This window comes from Erithacus rubecula (genome assembly GCF_903797595.1).
Source record: "Erithacus rubecula genome assembly, chromosome: 3".
NCBI classification, from domain to species: Eukaryota; Metazoa; Chordata; class Aves; order Passeriformes; family Muscicapidae; genus Erithacus; species Erithacus rubecula.
The window spans coordinates 135,433,253-135,456,845 of NC_136689.1; the positions used below are offsets into that span (position 1 = coordinate 135,433,253).

Below are 23,593 nucleotides of genomic sequence, written 5' to 3' on the forward strand. Positions count from 1 at the left end.
GAAAGATAATTGCTTGCATTCACTTTGTTGGGCTACAGAGGGGCTAGAGCTGCTCCAAACTAATACATTAATAGCTTCATATTAATTTTTTGGTTGAATCTGTAAATCAACACCAGCAGAAACAGCGTTTCCTACATAATTTCACATGAAATATGTTTGTACCCTGTGTTGCTTGCTTTTCTGAATATGGAACATCTGAGTTTAGATGGGGCCAGTAACAACAATACTCTTGGGAAAGATAGTACAGGGCCAAAGGAGGAAAAAAGAAAGGATTGCATAAACTGTTCAGAATCACAACAACAATGGAAAGAAGAATTTATTTAAACATATAGTGGCTAAGGAAAAGTTCCGGTGGAGTGGAAATGATGAAATTTTGCTTGCAGGCTGAAAATTACAGCACATTTTTTTATGTGAAATATCAGTATTCCCTTTCAGAAAATGAAAAAACCTGTAGAAAAAGGCACAAAAAGGCATTGGCCACTTCTTCAATGGTTTCATGTCTTCACTGGCCACAAATCTTTTGCAATTTCAGCAGTTGATATCTGCACAGCCTACTTACATATGGACTGAAATGTTGTTTGTCTTCATCTGCAATCTGGACAAGGGAATCAAGGGCACCCTCAGGGGCTTTGCAGGTGAGACCAAATTGTGTGGGAGTGTTGATCTGCTGGAGGGCAGGAGGGCTTTACAGAGGGATTTGGACAGGATGGATCAGTGGGCAGAGGCCAATTTTATGAGATACAGCGAGGCCAAGTGTCAGGTCCTGCATTCTGTTCACACCCCCATACAGTGTTCCAGTTGGAGTTGCGTGGCTGGAAAGGTGCTTGTTGGAAAAGCCTGAGGATGCTGGTCAGCAGTGGCTGAACATGAACCAGCTGTGCCCAGGTGGCCAGGAAGGCCAATGGCATCCTGGCCTGGATCAGAAACAGTGTGGCCAGCAGGACCAGGGCAGTGACTGTCCCCTGTACTCAGCACTGGTGAGGCCACGCTTCAAATCCTGTGTCCAGTTCTGGGCCCCTCACTACAAGAAGGACATTGAGGGGCTGGAGCACATCCAGAGAAGGGGAATGGAGCTGGGGAAGGGTCTGGAGCACTAGTCTGATGAGGAGCAGCTGAGGGAGCTGGGGGTGGTTAGCCTGGAGAAAAGGAGGCTCAGGGGACACCTTGTCACTCTCTACAGCTCCCTGAAAGGAGGCTGGAGCCACGTGGAGTTGGGCTCTTCTGCCAGGTAACAAGCAATAGGACAGGAAGTAATGGCCTCAGGTTGAACCAGAGAAGGATTAGATTGGACATTATGAAAAATTTCACTGAAGTGATTGTCAAGCACTCTAACAGGCTGCCCAGGGAAGTGGTGGAGTCACCATCCCTGGAGGTGTTTAAAAGATGGGGCACTTAGGAACCTGGTTTAGGGTGGGCTTGCCAGGGTTAAGGGTTGGACTCCATGATCTTAAAAGTATTTTCCAACAGAAACATTTCTTTGATTCTGTAACTCTCGCATTCAACTGGTTTTGTTTACATTCAAATTAAGACCTACTGAACACTGTAATGTGCTTTGATAGCCAGCATGAATAAGGGGCTAAACCTTGGCACATGCTCTAGGCACCCTTCATGTGCCTGGGTAGCTGCAGCAAGAAGTGCCTGTGGTCTGTCTGCCCAACTGTGCCACTTCAAACCATCTGAGAATCAACCATAGCCAAGCTCCTACACATCTTCCTTTCTTCAAGGCAGGTGATGTCAGGGCTGGCCTTGCAGTGATGAATTGGATTAACACAGTGTTGAGCCATTTACACTGATGATAGGTAAGTATCTGAGCTTGTGTAAAGGCACAGTGCAGGTCTGAACCACTTAGCTCCTCTTGTCCTGTTGCCCATCTAAAGTCTATCTCTAGCTGTCTGTGCAACATGTGTTTTGGATTCGAGTTGAGGCCTGAGACAAAGTTTGGTGTGTGCTGTAAACACAACCATGTTGTTATAATCTAAATCCAGCGGCATTCTACAGGGGCTGATGAGTATGTAAAGCTGATGCTGTTCCTTGGTAGGTAAGGTCAGGGTGCATGGTCTGAGTTATTAAAGGAGTAAGAAGTCATATTTTGAATTTATTGTCAGCACATGAATACCTGTTCATTGAGCTTTCTGCATGTGGAGAGAGAATATTGCATACAAGGAGAAATGGCAAACACATGGCCCAGCAGTGGGAGCAAACTGTTCAGTAGAGCAGCAGAATTTCTCTGGACTCCTTAGGGATTTATTTGTTACTTTAAAGGAAAACTTCGATTTAATCTTAAGAGGAGAGGAAAAATACTTCTGTAATATTAATCTTTTCAAAGCTTATAGACTTGTGAGCTTTTAACAAGGCCTAATCAAACAAGACAAGATCCTTGATAGCATCCTGACAGAAGGAACTATTCATAAAGAGTGGTTGTGCCACAGCTGTGTTCATATAATAATATATGGGATGTAGAAAAATGCTGAGTTAATCAAACAGAACCATCCCCAGGCTAGATTTTTGCAAAAGGAAAATATTTTAAATAGATTCAGTGTTTAACTATTCTTTTTAATAATAGATTTTCCCTAATGATGAAGTTCTTCATTAGCCTACCAGAATTTAGGCAGTGAGCAACTTCATCCCATTAAATAATCCCCTTAAATTCACATACCATAATTCTTGCTGTTATGTGTTTGCATGACCTAGATAAAGAGCGATATTTAAAGCAGATAGAATGGTGTTTTGCCATTAAAACATTTGTGTCAGAGGGCAGTCCTTTCTGTGTTTAAAAAATAAATGCAGTAGTGTTGTGTTGCAAAATTGTTGAGTAAAGTCATTGTTACCATTGGCGTGCATTCATTTGGAACTCAGCACAGTCTGGGGCAGTCAGTAGATTTCCAAGACATTTTTAATTTTTTCATCTGCACATGGTGGTTTATTTTTTTCTTCTTTTGGCAGTGAAACCTTACTGAATGTTAGAGGATTTTCTGTAAGAAGAAAATGTATAAATGAGCAGAATGTTCATTTGGATTATGCTGCTTTGTTGCCTCCAGCTGACTGGAAAGGTCATACTGGCTTATATTTTACTCTCAAAGACAAGATAACTTAAGGAAACTCTAAGAGGCTGTAACACCATTTGATTTAGACTTCTAACCTATTTTGATTTATTCACTTTAATAATTGCATACTTTATATTATTTCAATAAATAAAACAAAGTTATGTGCCACTATATAAATTAGACAAATTCCAGGCTAAGAATACTAAAGTGACTATAACTATAAACAGCTTCTTTGCAGTAACTTCACAAGATCTCAGGTTAAAACTGGTGGTTCCTCCAAACCTGGTGATCTGGATCTCACGAGGATGGGTCAATGTTGCACGTGGAGGCAGGAAAGCCAGCTCAGTTCAGACATGTAGAGATTTCATCCAAGGGCAAAATGCAGAGCTGGGCTGTGGGGCTGGCAGAAGGATTCTCAGCCATTGAAGTTCCTCCTGGCTTTCCTGGCTTCTCCACTTTGACTTAGCAAGGAAGCAGAGCAGACCCTTGGTCTCTATGTGTGCTGCTCCCCAGCTCTGTCCTGACACAGTTGTCTGCCACAAAGGTTGGATGGTTTCCTTCAGATGCTGGAGGAAAATATGCCACTAGTTTGGCGTTGACTGGCCAGTTAAATCCCCATCCTTCCAATCAGCCAGGTAAGGACTGTTGAATGCTTGCACAGTAAAAATGAAAGCCAGGGAACACCCTATGGCACAATGAAGGAAGCATGTTCACAAAATGGGGACATCTCTTGTACTTAGAACTCCTGAGTTTTGGCAAACACACAAAGCAGGTCTGTATATCTGCATATACACTTGTAATAAGAGCTTTGATATAAACAGCAAGTGTCTTAGTATAGGCAGCATTTGAACTTTTTTGCTGACATGATCCAGGACTTTAAGAAGGCTGAATCCTGATACAGTGCATTCAAAGGCCAGCCACTGATACTCTTTCACCTTACAATATTCCCAAGGTTGTTTGGAGATAGCAATGTAAATCATTTAATTATAAACCACAGGACTGGAAGGTCATCTGAAGAATATTACAATACATAATCCTTTGACATATTTATTACTATTATTGCCTTAAGTAAGATTTAGAAATCTTTTCTCCAAAACTTTGTCTAATTCTTACGTTAGGATCTGTCAGCATTGCTTAGATTTTCATGTCCTCTACTTTCAACTCACCTGAAAGATTATAGACAGCAATTCTGCTCCTCTCACTTTTTGTCTAGGTAAGGCCAGACTCCCAATCCAGTATCTTTTTCTCTCTGCTCATGAGGCTGGCTCAGTATTTCTCATACCAGAGTGAAGCAACATCATTGCATCTCTTTGAGCTGATCCTTCTTGAATGAGATGTCATGAGCAAAGCACAGTATTTAGATGATGTTCTGTAGTATCAGAAACAATGACATGAACAACTGGATTTCCCATCATTTCTGAAAACATCTCTGTTAGTGCAATGTGAGGTTGCCCTTGGTTTTTGCATGGTCTCAGCCTGTACTCAGTGAAAGTTTCACTACCACATATTCAGCTATTTCTTGCTCTGTTGCTTTTAGCCTCTGAGTTCTCAGTTTTCAGCAGAGCATTTTGTTGTTAGTGTACAGCCTCTACAGACATTTTATAGTCTTACCTGTTCCTCCATGTCTGTTTATGACCTGTGAAGGTCATCCTCTAACAATTTAATTGCCTCTAGGCAATCCAGTCAAATGGATCATTACTTTCAGTGTTTAAAAATCTGCATCAGTTTTCCAGCTTTGTTTTACAGTTTAGTGGTCAACCACTGAGTTTCAATAGACTTCTGGAAGACAGTGGAAAGAACTCCCTTGAATCATGTCTTTGGTCAGCATAGCATCCTGCATATTGTGGTGTTGCCAGCTGGAGGAGGTAAAAAAGCATGTACCAGTGTTAAAACAGGGCAGATTGATTTTTTTTTTTTTTTAATTTAAAGACATTCAATACAAAGTGCCTTTTCAAGTGAGTGCTTTTGCACTTACTGCTATCACAGCTTCCTTAAAAAAAAAAAAAAAAATCCTAGAAATGCAGTTATACTAAACATGAAAGAATGGAAGCTATTAATTTAGAATCTGAACAGATAAACAAAGTTTAATGGTTTTAATATGACATATTGTATATTGAAATAATATTGCATCTCTTTTCATTTTAAGATGGACCTACATATTTGTTGAAAGTGAATAAAAAAATTTTGAGTCATAGCCCCAGTAAAAAATCAAGTTTTTTAACACTTTTACGTAACACTAAACATTTTATTACTTATGATCTTACCTATCAGGTACTGGATATCTATTCTTAATGAATGATTCAGCACAGTATTTGGTTAAGAGTTTTGCATAGAGGTGAAAAAAATTGCTAAATGCAATTGATATATTACTGCAGTACGATGCTTTATTAATGATGAAGGCAGATTTTTTTATCTTGCATTCAGCAGGCTTGCAAAGGACCACTAAGAAGTGCTGAATATCAGGGAGAAAATCTCCTGTAGGTCTGTGTTTCTCAGGCTGAGAGCAGCCATTCCTGGAAGGACTTTGAGCTCACAGTTACCCATATAATGTCCCAGTAAAACTATTTGTCACTTATTGACAGGATGGGAGAAATACCAGGCTGTGCTCAAGATTAGGCACTTGACTGATTTCAGTTCTCCCATGGATTTCTTGGGTTATCTCTGACACTTTTACTGTTTGCCCTCCAGGCTTGTGTTCAGGATGTTTGAGATTTGCTCTTCCCCAGATGTTCTGAGATGGGTGATGAGAAGACCTTGTTTCCTGGGTGGTCTGAAACTTGCTGCACACAGTGCAGGTGCCTACCAGGATTAAAGACAGCTTTTCCCTCTGGGTAGAAGAGGTGCCAGCCTTGCTGCATGAGGGACCTCAGCCTGTAACTTTGTATGTTCCCCTACCCCCATGGCATGCCAGGTGCATCCAGGAGAGGAGTTCTCACACAGCAGGGCATTCTGGCACCCCCAGATGTTTGTGTCATTGGTGCAGCCCCTCTTCCTGACTCCAGTGATGCACACCTGCAGCTGAGCATCCTATTCCCCAGCTGCTGGTCTGTCTCTCCAGGTTCCTGAGGGCTGGAATATCTATAGCAGTAGAATTTAGGCTGTCTGACCTGTTTTTGCCCTGTTTAGCCTGTTTAGCATTTCAAAGGAACATTCTCTTCTTCCAGCCATGTTATTGAGATAACAGGCCTTCATTCCCTGACACAAATTTCATTGGTTTTCACTGGGCTCCCTTGAGACCTCACTGCCTCTTCCTGAGTTTGCTATCCATAGAATAATTCCTTTATTGAGAGGTATTTTTGCATAAGAGCTGGTGAGCTTATTGCCATGTTAATCCAGTCGTAGGATGTCTTTAATGACAGTTCTGCAATGGTTTCTAGTCTGTACTTTGAAATTTTGGTGGTCTTCAGTTTAGTTTTGGGAAAATGTCCTTGCAAAAATTAATCTTCCGAATACACATTGATTTAATAAGCCTAAGAATATCTGTGCAAAGGAGATACAGAAAATTAATGTGGATAAAAGCCCTAGTTGATGTATATTAGCAAAGATGACTTGTTTTTGAGTCAAAAGTAGATCAGTTCTTCTGGGTATCCACACAGTGATATCCCATAGACTTTGACCTGCATACATTTGTCCTCTGGTGCATCCCAGCTCATCCATAACTGAGTAGAAGCACAATGATGTCTGATTTCCATTTAGAGAAGGAGGGCTGTGATTTGCTGAGTTCTGGCATTTCCAGGCCGGAAAGTGAGCAGCCTGAGACAGGCAGATTTCCACTTCCCTTATATGACTAGAGGCAGGTGGAACAGAAACTTGTATTCTGTGTTTTCCTTTTTATAAAACCCAGTTTTATGCTTTCCAGCAAGATAGAATCTCTCAAGGTTTAAGTGCACAGGCAGTTAGATATGTTTTTCATGTTTGAACACTTTTTATTTTAAAGTGAAATGCAAGTGAAATGGCTTGGCAGGCAGGGAGATTAGTCACTTCACAGCTTCTGTAGGTTTTACAAGGGGTCTCTAGTCTTATGACAGATCAATACAAACACACAGATTTAATTTCCTCTGCAGTCTGTAGTGCTCTAGAGGCTGTGGCTCAGAATTTCTGACCTGAATTTGTGGGCTGTAAGAGATTATGTGAGAGACATCATGTTGATGTCATCCCATACCCTGAGCAATGCCTGTGTCTGTTCCCCAGAGTTTGCTTAGAACTTAGTTAATAAGATGTTATGAGTGTTGGGGATGTCCTTGTACATCTTTGGTCACAAGCTCAGTGGCCTTAGTACTTTCTGAATGTATAAAAAAAGATTTCATAAGAGGCAGCCACAATATTTTATTTTAAGCCACAGGGACACTGGTGAACTCTAATCTTTCTAAGACTTGGGATTTCCTCTGCAGTGCACCAAGACATGGTTTATTTGAAGTCTATCTGGCTCTGTGTTCTGGCATCTCCTCACTTTGATTACATACATGGCTGTGGGCAAAAAAAGGGAGATTGCCACAGTGATGAGAGCTACTATCAGGAGCTGCTTTGAGGACAGCCTTTCTGAATGTATTTGAGATGGCAGAATTCCTGCTCTGCCACAGCTACCAAAACAGAAATGTCTTCATCCTATTTCCAGTACGACCCCATGCTATAAAGGGTAATTTAGCTCCTGTGAATATCAAGTGGCAGAAATAAGTGATTGCAGAGCTGAAGCATAAATAGAAAGAGGAACAGGCAGCAGTGAAACGCTGACACTTCAGCTGAGACTTGGCAAGCCCAGCTGGAAATGCTTGTCCCAGCAACACACACTGCATTCACAGAGTACCTTCACCATTGCCTCTGTGTACAAAGTTCATATCCTCACTGACCTATTTTATTTTTTTGCTGACAGTGCAAAGGCAAAAATTTAGTATAAAGGACACTTTAAGTAGTTTTTTTCCTGTGTGTATATATTTCTACACAAATTCTACCTTATGCTAATATATTTTGTAATGATTCACGTGTATAACTGACTTGTAAGTTTTAAATTTCAGTGGGACTTCTGCTTCTAAGTCACTGAGATGCTTTGGAAAATATGTTCTTTTTTAAGATGCCCATCTACCATCCTGTAGACAGGTCATATGCTTATGTTGGAAACACCAAACTTTGTGACCTCAGGGAGGGTACAAAACTGTTCTGTTTCAAACAGAAAGGGGCAATTCTACCTGCCAGGGGAGCACCTAGGATGTCCCTTGAGAAGAGGTGTGGAAAACCTATGTTCTTTGGCCACCACGAATTGTCCTTCTCTTTGGCAAGATACTTCTTTTGTCCATACATGTTTCTCACAAAGGACATCATGACTAGTTTTCCTTGGAAATAACTAAATCCTTATAGAAGGATTGTGTAATTCTTACTTGTGTAAGAATTTTAAGATGGCAGAAGCCACCTGCAGGGCTTTTCCTCTCTGGATACAGCTGCTATTTTTCAAGGGATCTAATACAGTTTGTTCAGTTTACCCAAATCTGATAAACTGTAGTAGCTGAATGAATGCTGCCTGGCAGTGCTCAGTGTGGAGTAGTCACTGCAGCCAAGGGTGTATGCAAGGTGTAACACAGCAGTAACCCATGAGCATGCCAGAACTCAGCAGCTGAGCATGCTGAGGCAGGACATGCATTGTGCCATGGCTAATTACACCATCAGTGTGTATTGTTCAATAATTAGCAAATTCTGATAGGGATTTCTGTTTTAAGCGATCTCTTCACCAAAATTTTGTTCTTCCATTAAAAGAAATTGTTTCATCCAAAGCACTGTGCACAGCAGGTTGAGGGAATTGATTCTGCACCACTACTCCACTCTGGTGGGACCCCCCTGCAGTGCTGTGTCCAGCTGTGGGGTCCCCAGCACAGGAAGGACGTGGACCTCTTGCAGCAGGTGCAGAGAAGGGCCCTGAAGATAGTTAGAGAGATAGAGCACTCCTTGTGGAAATAGAAACACAGACTGAGAGTTTTGGAGCTGTGCAGCCTGGGGAAGAGAACTTACTGTGGCCTTTAAATACTTAAGAGTTATGGGGAGAAACTTTTTAGTAGGGCCTGTCACAATAGGACAGGGGTAAGGTTTAAATTAAAATAGGTAAATTCAGATGTAAGGATAGATATAAGGAAGAAATTTTTCATAATGAGGATGGTGAAATACTGGAACAGTTTGCCCAGAGATGTGGCAGATGCCCCATCCCTGGAGCCATTCAAGGTCAGCGTGGAGGGGCTCTGAGCAGCTTGGTATAATGGAAGATGTCCCTGCTCATGTTGGAACTAGATGACCTTCAAATGTCCTTTTCAACCCAAATTGTTTGTGTGTCTATGATTCTATTATATGTGCATTTCATGTGTGTGATTGTTTCAGGAAGGCTAAAAAAGGTGAAAGAGAGGAGCACAGTGTGAAAGTCTTCACACCATGTTGTCTATTCAGAGTGTCAGGGACCAGCCTGTTACTTGTACGTTTTTTTGAGCCTTTCTAGGATGAACATAGGGACTACATAGGATGTAGAAACTAGCAGATTAATTACTCAGAAAATTACCAGGAATAGAAGGAGGTTTTTAATTTTTTTTTTCATTAATAGAACTCAAGATTGGATAATGCTTTGTAAGATCTATGTTAGCCAAGCACAAGCTACTAGCCTTAATAGAGGGAAGTAGCTAGGTGAGATATTTGGACTGTGTTTCAATTAATGGTATCCTTACTGTATTCATCCAGCATTGGTCTTTTATGGGATTGGAAAGGAAAACTAATGGTACAGGCACTGTCTCATAAATCCTTACCCACTGGTTCAGAGAAGAGGCAAGAAGCTTCAGAATGCATAATGTCCCTGATGGAAATAAAAATACCCCAGTTGGTGAAAACCAAAATGCAAGTTTCACGTAGCTGCAAGAGCAATTGCATCCCAAGTTAGTGCCTGATTCTTCATTTCTAGGCAAAAATTTAGGTTTTTCCATTATCACGGAATTGCCTAATGGCATCTCAACAAATAACATTGATCCAGAAAGTTCTGAACACATTTACTGCAGAGCAGGAGCAGTGTGTTCCAAGTAATCTTGTTCCATACTTCTATTTGGAGCAAGAGTCCTTACATATTGTCACTTAGGAGCAACTCCTGTTTAGACAAACCCCCAAGAAAACAATTCTGGCATGCATGGTTGTGAATACAGCTTTTATTTGTTGTGAGCATGAGTAATAAGGGTCATAGATACAAATCTGTAAATTTTAAGGCTTGCATATGCCTGTTAACCTGCACAGACAATTGCTCAAATGCTCTGGATCTTGCTCACAATGTTTTCTTCAGATAGGGCAGACCGTGGCCTCACATGCAAAATCTGGCAGGTTAACTTGAATAATATATGGAATTATATATGAATGAGGTACAGGTACCCATAAAATGGTTTAATGTTAAGCTATTAAGTTGCAGAAAGTGGGTCAATATTTTAAAGGCTTGTTGAATCAAGGTGTCCCCTTATCACCCCTTGTTTCACTCTCTTCTTCCTCTCCTCAAACTGGTCAGGGTTTGTCAGTCAGCTAATTCTCCTGAGCAGCTCTTGAGAAAAACTTCTAGTGAGAAAAATGTGTTTGATGTCAAGTTAGGTCTTTTCCAGTCATCATGCAGACTAACTGACACAAAGAGATTAACATTACTAAAAGGGAAAACATCAAGGACTTTGGGTGAGAAGCCTGCTTCTCAATGCCAAGGGATAAAGAATTTACCAGTTCACTTGAGCATTGTCTATAATTGTATTCATTGGTACATTTTATTCCTTTGTATTCCATTTGATTTGGCTTCTGACAAGTACTTCTGAGCACACACACATTTTTTGAATTCCTGCCTAAACTTTTGTTTGGCACACTGCAATATATACTCAATAACTTTACCTGAAGCTTCTATATTTGTAGGTTACACAAGGTGGAGTGTCAATTTATTGAGCTATTTCTCCTCCATAGAGTTTGATTTTTAGAGGTGAGGGAGCCTTAAGAAAGAGAGCAGCATACACCACCAAAGAGAAAATCCAAATTCCTTTTGTGTTTATTATTCCAAATAAATAAGCCTGGACATAATTCAGTATGGGCATAATTGGTATAGACTGCAGAAGAAATTCCCATGTTCATGTGGAAATTCACATTTGTTCAGGGTTATGAGGTCATGTTTTCTTTGACTTAATGATTTGTATCCTCTTAGAAAATTTGGATCCACTTTAGAAATTGAGTGGAAATAATTCAGGTACAAAATATTTGAGTTTTAATAAATATACCAGTCCTGGTATACTCCTGTGGAGCATGTGGATAAAGAATTCTGTAGTTCATCTTGCATCAGATGAACTCCATCCATTTAAACTTACACTGCTGACTGAAAGCTGGATTGAGCTGTCAACCTTTGTATTATACATTCTTTTTATAGTTTTGTTCTTGCAGGTTATTGTAGGACATAAGACCAGATGAACATTAACAACCTGGAATGTATTTTAATTGTAAAGCTCCATCAGTACTGATAATTGCATGTTCTATAATTAAAATTGTGAATGCTTTCTTTCTAAGCATAGCGACATCTGTTAGAGCACATCTGGAAAATATGCTTTAAGCAAAAGTATTTTAGCTCAGAGAATTTCACAATCTGTGGGATATTTACCAGCATTTCTTTCCAGAATACTGATCTGATTTATCAGTATTTTTAATATAAAAGTCTTACTTTTAAAATTGTTTTTTAATGTTTGTGCATCTGGATTTGAATTCACATCCCAGGTTGGCAATTCCAGAGTACTTCAAGGCTAAATGCTGCAGAACAAAGCATTGCTTTGCTACTCTTTTTAGGCAGAAGCCTGCATAAGTCTTGTCTGATACCCCAATAATATTCCCTTCATTGATTTCAGCCAAATATTTTCCCTTTTATGATTTTAAAGAGAAATTTTTGTTTCATACTGGTATTTCATTGAGAGGAAAATTCCTCTTACTCCTGCTCTGTGTTTCTTGAGGCTCGTGTTAACATCCTTCTGTGCTATTACTCTTGTAGCACCTACAATTACTGTAGCATTACTTAGGACTCTGCAGTCAGTCAGAGTGTTTACAAGGCAGGACCCTGGATTCTTGGAAATGAGCAGCAATGTTTCTGTTTGTGATAGGAGTCCAAGCATTGTCATTTCTGTGCTTTCCTCAGAACTGTAGCATAGACATAATAAAACCAGATTTTCTGATATAATTCATTAAAATGAAACAAAAAAGCATAAAACTTCGAACAACTTTAAAACCTTCTATCTGCTAATTTATTGCTATTGTTGCTTATTTTGTTTATTTGGATAAAAAAGATTAAACATAAAGATGCAGAACCTCAGAACCTCAAGGTATTACTGTAATCAGGATCTTGCATTCTGACCCAGTCATCTCAATTAACTTGCTTTCAGGATGATGGGGGAGATTTTGCAAACAGAGAGCATTTGTCAACAGATGCCTAAGCAAGAAATCTGTTTCCTTTATTTAGAGTGGGAGGCAACTTCTTAATTATAGATTACACTGTGTTGGGGCAGCTTCACACCTGAATTTTAAATCATAAATTCTATCCCTGTGCAATTGGAGGCAAAATGCAGTTACTCAACCAAGGGAGAAGCTACAGCTGCAAAAACTAATGGGATTTAAAAAAATATCTACAGCAGCGATACTATACTATAAAATAATATGGAACACATTAGTGGTAGTGTGGGAAAATTAATTCCAAATTATTGACAGTTTAATTGACTTACAGGAAGTATTTTAATGGACTTAATATGCTGTGCTGTTCTCCAGTTTTTTAAACTTTTCCACTGAGCAGTTTTTTCAATTATGGGGTTTAAAGTTGTGACAAATGGTTGCTGTGGGTCCCCTCGTTGTGAGATGCCAGCACTGGGTGTGTGCATTTTCTGAACAACACCTGCAAAGCCCATCCTGGTGGTGGGTGCCACTGCTCTGCTCCCATCCCAGCCTTGCTGCCACAGAGGGAGGCTCTTTGCAGGTGATGCTTACAAGGTGTTTGTGCCCCAGGCTCCGGCTGCATGAGGAAAAGGTCATTAAGGATCGGCGGCACCACCTCAAAACGTACCCGAACTGCTTCGTTGCCAAAGAGCTGATTGACTGGCTGATCGACCACAAAGAGGCCTCTGACAGGGAGACAGCCATTAAACTGGTGCAGAAATTACTGGATCACAGCATTATCCACCATGGTAAGTGCAGCATCGCCTGCTAAAAAGTTCTAAGCTAAATTTATTGACTGCTGTGAGACAAAGGGAAATCCCACTCCTGCTCTTCAGCCAAGTATAGGACAGGTAGGATCCTTTCCCTGCCAGAAATGGAGCATCTCTCTTGAACTGTGCTGCTGTGCAAGGTCACCTGTGTCCTGGAGGAGAGGAGAGCCTGAGGAGGTGTGATGTTCCCCATGGCAGGGGGGAGCTTACTGGAGGCTGTGGTGCTGCTTCTCTGTCTCCAGAGCAGCCCCAGCTGGATCGTGTCCTCCCTCTCCCTGCTGCCCTCATTTCCCTGCTCCCTAAGAGTGCAGTTCTCCAGCTGAAAAACCCATCTGAAAAATCAGCCAGCAAAAAAAAAAAAAAGATCATTTTTCTCACGTGGATTAGTTCCCTGGCCCTGGCCCTCACAGCAGCTGCACAAACATTAGTGCTGGTACAGCTGCAAGAAAGTTAGTGGTCTGGCTGTGCCCTGATTAATTTTCTCCTAAACTTGTTGTCTATTTGAGATCTGTTCCTTTCAGCTTCTTGAATAACAATTCATGCTGATGAAAAGGCTTCCAATTCACTGGTAGCATTTAGTTGCCTTTTGGGGCACAAAGAGGCTGAGAAGCACATGAGCAAAGAAAATCCAAGGCCACGATTTCAAGCCTATAGTATTACCCATTTTAGAAAGGCAAATGTACCATTTGTTTCTTTTTCAAGAGAAAACTGAGTGACTACAAACAGATGAATGTTGACTTTATGCAGAGGTCATTGTATGTGCAGCAATGCTGCTGCTGTCTGCAGTACATTAACAACACCTTAATTAAAGTCAGAAATGCACATATTGAATGAGTGCCACTTCTACAGGTTCTGCTTGGCTATTAAATGAAAATTCTGGGTTGTTATGGAAACTGGGACTCACGGTAGATAGTTAAAGAATAAAGTAATTACAGGGTATTCAAATCTGTCTACTTAATCCTCTATTGAGAAAATGTCAGTGAAGAGTTGCGTGGATGCCTGAGTGACTTAATTTAATTGAGCAATAGATGTTTTATTGCTGAATGCTTGTTGAAAGCTCTAACGACCTTCAAGCATTTTCTACCCTAGCATCCAGTTGCAAATTGTTGAAGAAATTTTCTATATATCTGTGTGTACATATTAGAAATGAAACAGGTGTTTTTCGAAAATGTTCTTGTTTTGCACTCTAATGAAATACGTTGTGAAGTGAGCTTGGGCAGGCAGATTCAGAGAGGTTCTGCAGGATGTTTAGAACATTCTTTCAAGTCCCATGTCAAGTGAAAAGGATGCCAGTTCCTGCTGCTGTGGTGCAGAAGGTCCCCCATGTATATGGGTTGACAACTCTGTTAGGAGCAGCTTTCTTGGGATAGCTTTCCCATCAGTTTGTGCCCTTGATGAGGCTCTGTTCTGCATTGTCGAGAGCCCGTGAGCTGCTGTTTTACAAACCTAATTTGGCATTTCTCAGTGTGCTCATGTTGTGCCTACCATTTGCTAGCTGGCATGGCAGAGCAATTGAGACAGTTTTAAGAAGGCAGAAGGCTTTGGTTTTAGCTGTTTCTTTAGGAAGTTTCAGCTTCCTACAGCACTGCTAACTGATACAGATAACTTTAAGAAGTTTGGCAAACCTTAAATTGTTGGGCATTCTATGCTGGTGGCCTTTTAAACAAACAAGCCAACAGACTGTTTTCATCAAAAGGTTTTCTGGGTATGTAGCAGATGGATGCTTTTTTGCTCTTTGTTTGCAGTAGTGCTCACAAAACTGATGGACACTTCTTCCCCTCACCAAGAAATTTGGTTGCTTCTCTGAAAGTTTTCTCCAGCTTTTCATTAAAGTTATGTGCTGAGAAATACAGGGGGTTAGATTCTACATGTGCTTGCTTTGAAGCTCAGCAGTGGTATCTGCTAAATGGGTCCTCAGCTACTTAACATGTATGTGAAGACTTTTTAAAATGTATTTTATGTTTCAGTTTGTGATGAGCATAAAGAATTCAAGGATGTCAAACTGTTCTACCGCTTCAGGAAAGATGATGGGACATTTCCCCTGGACAATGAGGTGAAGGTGTTCATGAGAGGACAAAGACTCTATGAAAAGTATGTTGCATTCAGTATTCATAATATGTTAATAATAGTGCCATGTGAGGCAAGTGATACTTGTTAATCTGTTTTTGAATCTTCACAGGTTTTCAGTTAATGCAGGAATGGGTTTGGGCAATTCCATTACTTCGGCTGGGAGTCCTTCCATCTCCTATTTTTATTTGGCTTTTTTGCCATGTTCATTTGAGGCATTTAGTTTAAAATCTGATGCCTTAGATTGTAAATACATCCTATATGAGAATTCAGTGTGAATTGAAGCCCGTGAAATACATTCTGTAAAAATACAGAATTATTTGTCAAAATAATTCAAATAATTACTTAATTATTTGATAATGTAAAAGCATGATTATATTCCTGAAACATTAGTACACCAAAATACATTCAACAAGCAGCTACATGTCTGTGGAGACTCCATACCCACAGCTTCACAGGGAGGTACAATTTTAAATCATAGGTGAGATGAATCTTCAGTGTTCCAGTCTGCAAAGTTTCAACATCAGAAAAGTCATGTTAAAAGCAATTTAAAAAAAAAACTTTTTAAAATTATGACTTTAAACAGATTATTATGCTGGGATAATAATAACTGGATTACTTCCATGAAGTAACTAGGTATCTTAACCATACTTCCTAATAAAAAATTAAAGATATTTTTTATTCAGGATGTAGAGAGTTTGACATGGTACTTTTGAACAGAGGGAAGAAAATGCATGTTGATGTATGCTGCAAAATAATGGAAAATTTGTGATGACTTTTTGTTTACCAAAAAGCTTGAAGTATTGCTCTAGACTGGATTCCACCCACTCTTCAGCTTGCTTGGAGCAGAAGCAAGCAGGAGAGATGCTGTGTTTTCTCAATGAAGGAAATTTGTTTCCTTCTGAGAAGAATGCACTCAGGAAACTCCCAAGTTATAAAAGCTGGTGATAAATACAATTTTCAAGGTTAGCCAGCTCTGAAGATCAGTTTGGTGAAAGAACAGTGAACCAAAAATATAAACAAATACTTGTAAATCCCATCATATAAAATTACCCAAGAAACAATGACTGTGACTATTTAAAGTAAAAATATAATAAATTGTATAAGACATAAGAAAATGCATCACTTGAGAAAATCCTTCATTCTCTGCACTGGGACAGGTGGAATGAATCAGCCACCCTCAAACTCTTCTGTGTCTTCATAAGCACAGCATTGCCTCTTTAAACTCAGTAGACATGCAGTCTCTACAAGCCTGACCCATACTCTGAAAAGCAGATTAGACTGTCTACAGTAGTTTTTTACTCTATATTTCTATTTCATTTATCCATAAGAAAAATAGTATTTTGTTGGCAAGGCTGATGTCAGTGTTCTGCTTGAAAGGAGCCACAATATGAGGAACTCTGTTCTACCAGTGTCTGCTTCCATCTCCATTTCTCTGAATGGAGAATATCCCCAGACCAATGTCTGTGATCCAGTTTGTCTAACACTGTACTAGCAAAAAATGTTCGTAACTGTAGAGAGTGTTGCCATTTTGGCAAAGAAGTTAATGCCAAAAGCAGCACCTGTATCTAAATATAACTGCATCCTAGTGAGGTGCTTGCTCCTAGGCAATGTATCTGAAGGGTTCAGAAACTTTTAAAACCAGCCCTGAGTGCTAAATATAGTATAAATTAAAAATACCTGTCATTTCAAAACCAGTATGTGGCAGTCAAAGCCAGTCAAGATTCTCCATGGATCATGGGAAGCATTTTATATTCATGGGAGATAAGAAGGCATACCTGGGCTATCTGGGCTTCACTTTGTTTATTTTAGCAAATCCCCTGTGCAGAGATTTCAGATTTTGTTAGTTCCCTGGCCCATGCACCTTTATTAGCAGCACCTTCACAGTTTCATTGGATGCACTTTAAACTCAAAATCTAATGCTGAAAGTCAGCAAGAGTTCTGCAATGAAATATTTGATTGTGTAATGTATCTCTTATATCAGTTTGCTGATAATTCTGAGAAAGAAAATATTAATTCAGTGCTATTAAAATATTTACTAAATGGCAGCAACCAGAGAAAAGTATTAATGCACAAACATGAAGTAATTTAGCAGCATATTCAACTTGTTTATCAAAATGCCTATGGGCCTGATTGCAAGAGAAATGCAGCTATGCCAATGAAAATCTATCCAAATCCAACACATTGTGAAAATCTGTGTGCAATTTTGTAGTTTGCTGATCTTCTCTAGGGTTTGCTAATTGAAGATAGACACCATGATTATTTCCTGTCTTTTCCACCCTCTGCATTAGGGCTGGAGTACCACTAGGTTCAGAAGCCAGCATGGTTTGTGCTTGCTAAAATTGCAGACATTACCCAACACCAGTCCATGCAGATTTGTACCCTCAGTGGGTAAAATGAACAAAATGCTTCAGGAGGATCAGCAGGTTGCTGCATGGGAAGAGGCATGGATGTTTTAGACAGGCTCCTTACACTCAGACAGCTGTTTTGGGCAAACGCCTTGTTCTCTGCCCTGGGACATGGGAACATCAGGACTGTCCCTCTGCTGAGGAGCTGCCTTTCCTGTCTCTCTTCTGCATGACCATAGTGCTCCTCATAACCTGAACTCACCTTTCCTGTGCATTGCCCCTTTCAGTCCCCATGGGCATCTTCAGTGGCTGTACCTGTGGGATGAGAAGATCTAAAATCAGTCTCTGATTGTATTCTCCCTTCATTTGCACTGAAATTCATGGATCAGTTCAGATTCCCTGCACATCATTGCAAACTTTGGTAATCCTTTCTGTGAACATGCTTTGAGGTTCAGCTGTATAACTAGAGATGAAAACTACTGAATTTCCTAAAGTCTTGTGTAAAATCATTGAATGGTTTATGAGATCTAAGGTTGGGATCAGCTTTTGAGATCTACAGGACTGACCACACAGATTGAATGAGAGAAGCATGTTTCCTGTTCAGCAAAATTCTCCCTGCAAATCTTGTATAATCCAGAAGAGACCTTTTTAGCTTAAAAAAAAAAAAAATCAAGTTGTGCAGGCATCCTGTTTTTATGATGTTTGCAATTCTCAGTAGTGTTTGGTCAGGCACACAAGATTTTTGTTTCTGGTGCAGTCATGTATGGGAGCTATAAGTCATTTCATGATGCTGACATCAACTGAGATTTTTGAACCAGATTTCACAGTGAATGAAGTGCAGATTTATGGTTTTAATTTCAGGAAATCTTTCAGATAATTTTGAGACTGCATTCTTGGAATCACTTTCAGTTTAACTCATCAGTGGTTGAGTTGCTTTTATCCTCTGATGCAGTTATTTTGATAAAAACAAGGTTAAAGATTTCTTTTGAAAAGGAGCTTGAATTTCAGTGCTTAGCTAAATACATTCCTTTAATGCAGGACAATGCCAGTTTTAGCAAATAATACATTTCAACATCAATAGCCTCATTTTTTTTGCATCAAGGAGAAAATGGAAGGGTAAGAGGAGGTTTTCAGTTCTGCCTAATGAAAGGCCAGTTTTTTGATTGATGTAAATTGGTACAGTTTTGTTGACAGCCATGGAGTTACAGTGAGTTAATTCAGTGAGTGATGTAAGTCCATGGATTGCTGTGTCTGGACTTCTTAAAATGGCAATTTGTCGTGTCTGTTTGTTCACAAGTCCAAATCCTTTGCAGTGCTATTCTGGGCTTATGCAGAAGGGTGTGAAATGTCAAACTGAGTGTTTTTCCACTTGATATTTTTCCAGATTTCTTTGTGTCTCTGTAAAAATCTAACTATTAGCACTGCCTTTTCAAGGACCTTTCTATCTGTGATTTCAGTGAGGCAGTCAACTAATTATAGACTCATCAAAGAACAATTAACGTAATCCTAAGGATGTTTTTATTTGGTGCCTGCAGAGCCTGGGTAACCAATTCTGGGTAACCATGCAGCAGATGGTACGAAAAGACACAAGCTTTGGGTTTGCTTTTTTTTTTCCTGGAGTGGAAAAAACCTGGTAAATGAGACACATTTAAAGATGTGCTCCTTGGAGCATAGGAGGTCTCTATTAGATGTGCTGAGTGTGGGACAAGATCCTTGTAAATTAAAATATAAAAAAATAATAAAGCCTGCAAGAGTTCTGAAGTCAATACATTGTCTTCAGCTAATTTTAACTTTCTCAGTTCTTATTCAGCCCAGAGTTGCTGGCAATGACACACCATCCAAATGAGCAGTTCACTGTGCTGCCACTGGCACACAGCTGGGGCTGAGCAGCCTTTGCCTGGTTTGATGATCTGGTACCTGGTGGTCAGATCCAGTAGGTTCAGGCTTCAGGTTAGTGCTCATTAAATTCAAGAGAAGAGTCTTTTAGGTGAAATATCAGAGGTGGACCTGTAACACCTCTTCACTGTAATTTCAAATGAAACTTCCCTCTGTGTTCCTATGATGCGGATTTCTTTGATGCTTCCCAAAGGAGGTAAAGTTATATTCCATAATCTCTGGACATGCTGTCAGTTTAAGAAGCAGATGGCTCATATATGGATTTACTAGAATTTCAATTCCTTTATCAGAAGGGCAAAGATTAAGCACTTCCAGAATATGCCTGTTGTAGTTCAGATGTGCCCTTATTTCAAAACGGTTGGTGAAGGGAAGGGAACCTGTTAGTCTTGCATAGGAAAAATAACTTTTCCATTCTTGAAATGTTGCTCTGAAAGTCTTAACACTAGTCCTATTATTAGCTTGTTATAAATAATTATGGGAAAAAATAGGTTAATAAGGATGCTGTGGTGCTCAGTCTCCTTTCCCTAAAAGTGGAATTCTGTATTACACAGAAACAATTCTCATTTCTTCTTTAAAACTGTCTTCTCTTTTAGACTTTCAAACTGACTTTTGCAATAACAAAATACTGAGGTGTTTTTTTTGAAGACTGTGTCATTTGCATAGGTATCTTGAATAGAGAAGAGTTTTATTTGTATCCTTCAGCTACTCACATGCCACTTGCTAGGAGATTTAAAGACATCTCCTGATGTTCTTTGACTGGTGCCACACAGAGCCAGCTGAGGCACAGAGAACTGTGAGCCTCAGATGTAAAATGTGTTCAGGTTCATGTGCGACTCACTGACTGCAGCTGCATCACCAAATGTTTGATGCACAGTATTTATCTGCCCCCAAATCACAGAACTACCTTTTTTCCTCCCCTTGAATTTTTCTGCAGCTGTTTTAGAGCTTATGGAGAGAATTTTCTAAGTCATCTAAATGACTTAGGGGCATAGTCCTGCTATCTGTAAATATTAATTAGGAAGCTTTGAGCACATTAGTCACATTCTGGTGGTTTCCGGATAGCTTTTTTTCAAAGCCGATTATACAGTAACTTTTAGAGAATGTTAAACACTAAATAGGGGAAATGCAAAACCTAAGAATCTAATTTTCTTTTAGAGGAAAAAACAAGAAAGCATTGATTTCACACAGGGATCTAAAGCCTAAATTTCTTGACTAAGCAGTTTTAATTCACTTCCTAAGTAGATTGATAGCTCGAGGAAAGATTTAGTGAGTCAGTGAAAGCTTCATGTAATTTGCCGGAATAGATCTGGAGCTGCTTTTCTGAAGAACCATTTTCCCTACCAATTCTTCCCCCCGCCTCACCAGGCTGATGAGCTCTGAGAATTCCCTTCTGCAAGCCAGGGAGGAGGAGGGAGTGAAGTACGAGCGGAGCTTCGTGGCGGCGGAGTTCGTGGAGTGGCTGCTGCAGGAGGGCGAGGCGGCGACGCGCGGCGAGGCGGAGCAGCTGGGCCGGCGGCTGCTGGAGCACGGCATCATCCAGCACGGTGAGCGCCCGGCCTGCGCCCTGCGGCTCTCACACCGGGGCTCTGCTCCCGCTCTGCCCGGGGCCTCGAGGGTCTCACACAGGGGGCTGAGCAACTTAGTGAAGGGTGGCTTTGTCAAAAGCGCATTGTATTAATGCTGAAAATCCTCCATTCTGTGCACTGGGACAGGTGGAATGAATCAGCCACCCTCAAACTCTTCTGTGTCTTCATAAGCACAGCATTGCCTCTTTAAGCTCAGTAGACATGCGGTCTGATGTCAGTGTTCTGCTTGAAAGGAGCCATAGTATGAAGAACTCTGTTCTACCAGTGTCTGCTTCCATCTCCATTTCTCTGAATGGAGAATATCCCCAGACCAATGTCTGTGATCCAGTTTGTCTAACACTGTACTAGCAAAAAATGTTCGTAACTGTAGAGAGTGTTGCCATTTTGGCAAAGAAGTTAATGCCAAAAGCAGCACCTGTATCTAAATATAACTGCATCCTAGTGAGGTGCTTGCTCCTAGGCAACGTATCTGAAGGGTTCAGAAACTTTTAAAACCAGCCCTGAGTGCTAAATATAGTATAAATTAAAAATACCTGTCATTTCAAAACCAGTATGTGGCAATCAAAGCCAGTCAAGATTCTCCATGGATCATGGGAAGTATTTTATATTCATGGGAGATAAGAAGGCATACCTGGTCTATCTGGGCTTCACTTTGTTTATTTTAGCAAATCCCCTGTGCAGAGATTTCAGATTTTGTTAGTTCCCTTGCCCATGCACCTTTATTAGCTGTGAAAGGGTGGCTTTTTCAAAAGTGCATTTTATTACTTCTGAAAATGCTTTCTCAAATGAAGAACATGGTTGGAATTTGAAACTTAAAACAACTACAAATTTGAAACTAATAACAACTTGAGGATGTGGCTGAAAATCAGTATTCCTACACTTGTAGTAATTAACTTGTAGAACTTGCTACCTTCAATGTGTGAAATTGAGGTAAATAGATTTGTAAGGATCAAATAGGGATTAGAGCCATAAATAAGCTAAATTCTGGATTCAGGGTAAAAATTTCAGTGTCTGTGTATCTCCCTACTTGTAGGCAGAACAGAGCATAGTCTGATGGCAGAAAAGCAGCTTTTCCCCTTGGGTATGTAGTAGAGTTGTTCTAGCATGTTTGGGCAAGAAAGAGGATGTCACTTTTGGTTGAAGTGTTATTGCATTTGTCCTGGTGGTATAACTACTTTGAGGCAGGAATCAAATACTTCTTCCTGGTCCAGTGTGATGTGTCTGGCAGATACACCTTCACCAAGAGTCTCTTTCTGTTAAGGGTGGAGGAGACAGAGTTTTCTCTCTCCATTGCCCTAAGGGTGAAGAAATTAACACCCCTGGCAGGAAACCCCATTTTACACGTTGCCATTATCAGTTCTCAGTGCATGTTGCCCTTCTGTAACCAGGCATTTCCCACCATGAAAGTGGCAGTGCCTCTGGGAGCGATGAAGGGGTGCCTGGAGATGGCAACAGAATGGCAGAAGCTGTTACCTACATTACTTAGTGCACAATAGGAAAATAATCAGATCCTGGTGGTTCAAGTGTTGCATCAAACCTAATTCTGACAGAGAACAAACTGATGATATCAGCAGGCTGTTAGTGTACAAGGTGCTAGATTGACTGGATTGCTTGTTATTTCGTGAGCAAACTTAGTTTTAATGAATAAAGAAAAATGGGCATGTAAGTGGCCTGCACAGTTCTGTCATGGTTTTAATCATGTTCATGGTAACTTGCAATTACCAGGAGCTACTTCTGAATGTTTACAGTGATCAGCTTCCAGTTCTATAATTACTTCTGTGCTTCCTATGATTTATAGGGTGCCAACTGCTCAGAGCTTGATGGACAGGAAAGGTATGTCACCCCTGCTCTGTACAGCAGCAATGATTTCATTCCTATTTTTACCTGAACAATTTCTGTGTATTACATATGTGGTAAACTTTCCTTACTGTCCTGGGGTCCCAAACCCAGTACACTTACAAAAAAAGAGAAAAAAAATACAAGAGAGATTTATGCTGACACGGATGTTCTTGCAGAGAAAATAAAGTCAGGACTTAACATTTGGTGCAAAGCTGGGTTTTCTTAGCTACTGGAATCTTTGCAGAGCTAAGAAAGTCAGGATGTGGCTTTTCTTGCACATCAACCATTGTTTCATTAGCTAAGGCAAGTGCTCAGCAGGGCACGTTTGCAGGGAAATAATTTTGCCCCTGTCAAGCCAGGTTTCAGGGGTCATTCCTGAGTGACACTGGCCCTGCTCCTCTATGGATAGCCCTGACCATTCTGCAGGTTTATGCCCTGCTCATCATTTCCTTGTAGTCAAGAGCACGTGCAAGAGAGATTTGCACCTCATGGAGACAGAGTTCTGGGAGTTGGTTGATTGCTGAGGAAGTGGTCTTCTCACTTGTCCATACCAGTCTTTGCTGCAAGGTACTGCATCTTCCTCACCCAGTTTTAAATACAAACAT

The 23,593-nt window shown here is 40.3% G+C and overlaps 1 protein-coding gene across 1 annotated transcript in view; it reads left to right on the top strand.

The window, feature by feature from the left end:
* Nucleotides 1-23,593, top strand: part of DEPTOR (DEP domain containing MTOR interacting protein) — a 74,362-nt gene that overhangs the window by 12,183 nt on the left and 38,586 nt on the right. Inside the window, exons 2-4 of the mRNA XM_079302145.1 lie at nt 13,053-13,231; nt 15,220-15,343; nt 20,929-21,107. Of these exons, the coding sequence (XP_079158271.1) occupies nt 13,053-13,231; nt 15,220-15,343; nt 20,929-21,107 (482 nt within the window). The remainder of the gene's footprint in view (nt 1-13,052; nt 13,232-15,219; nt 15,344-20,928; nt 21,108-23,593) is intronic.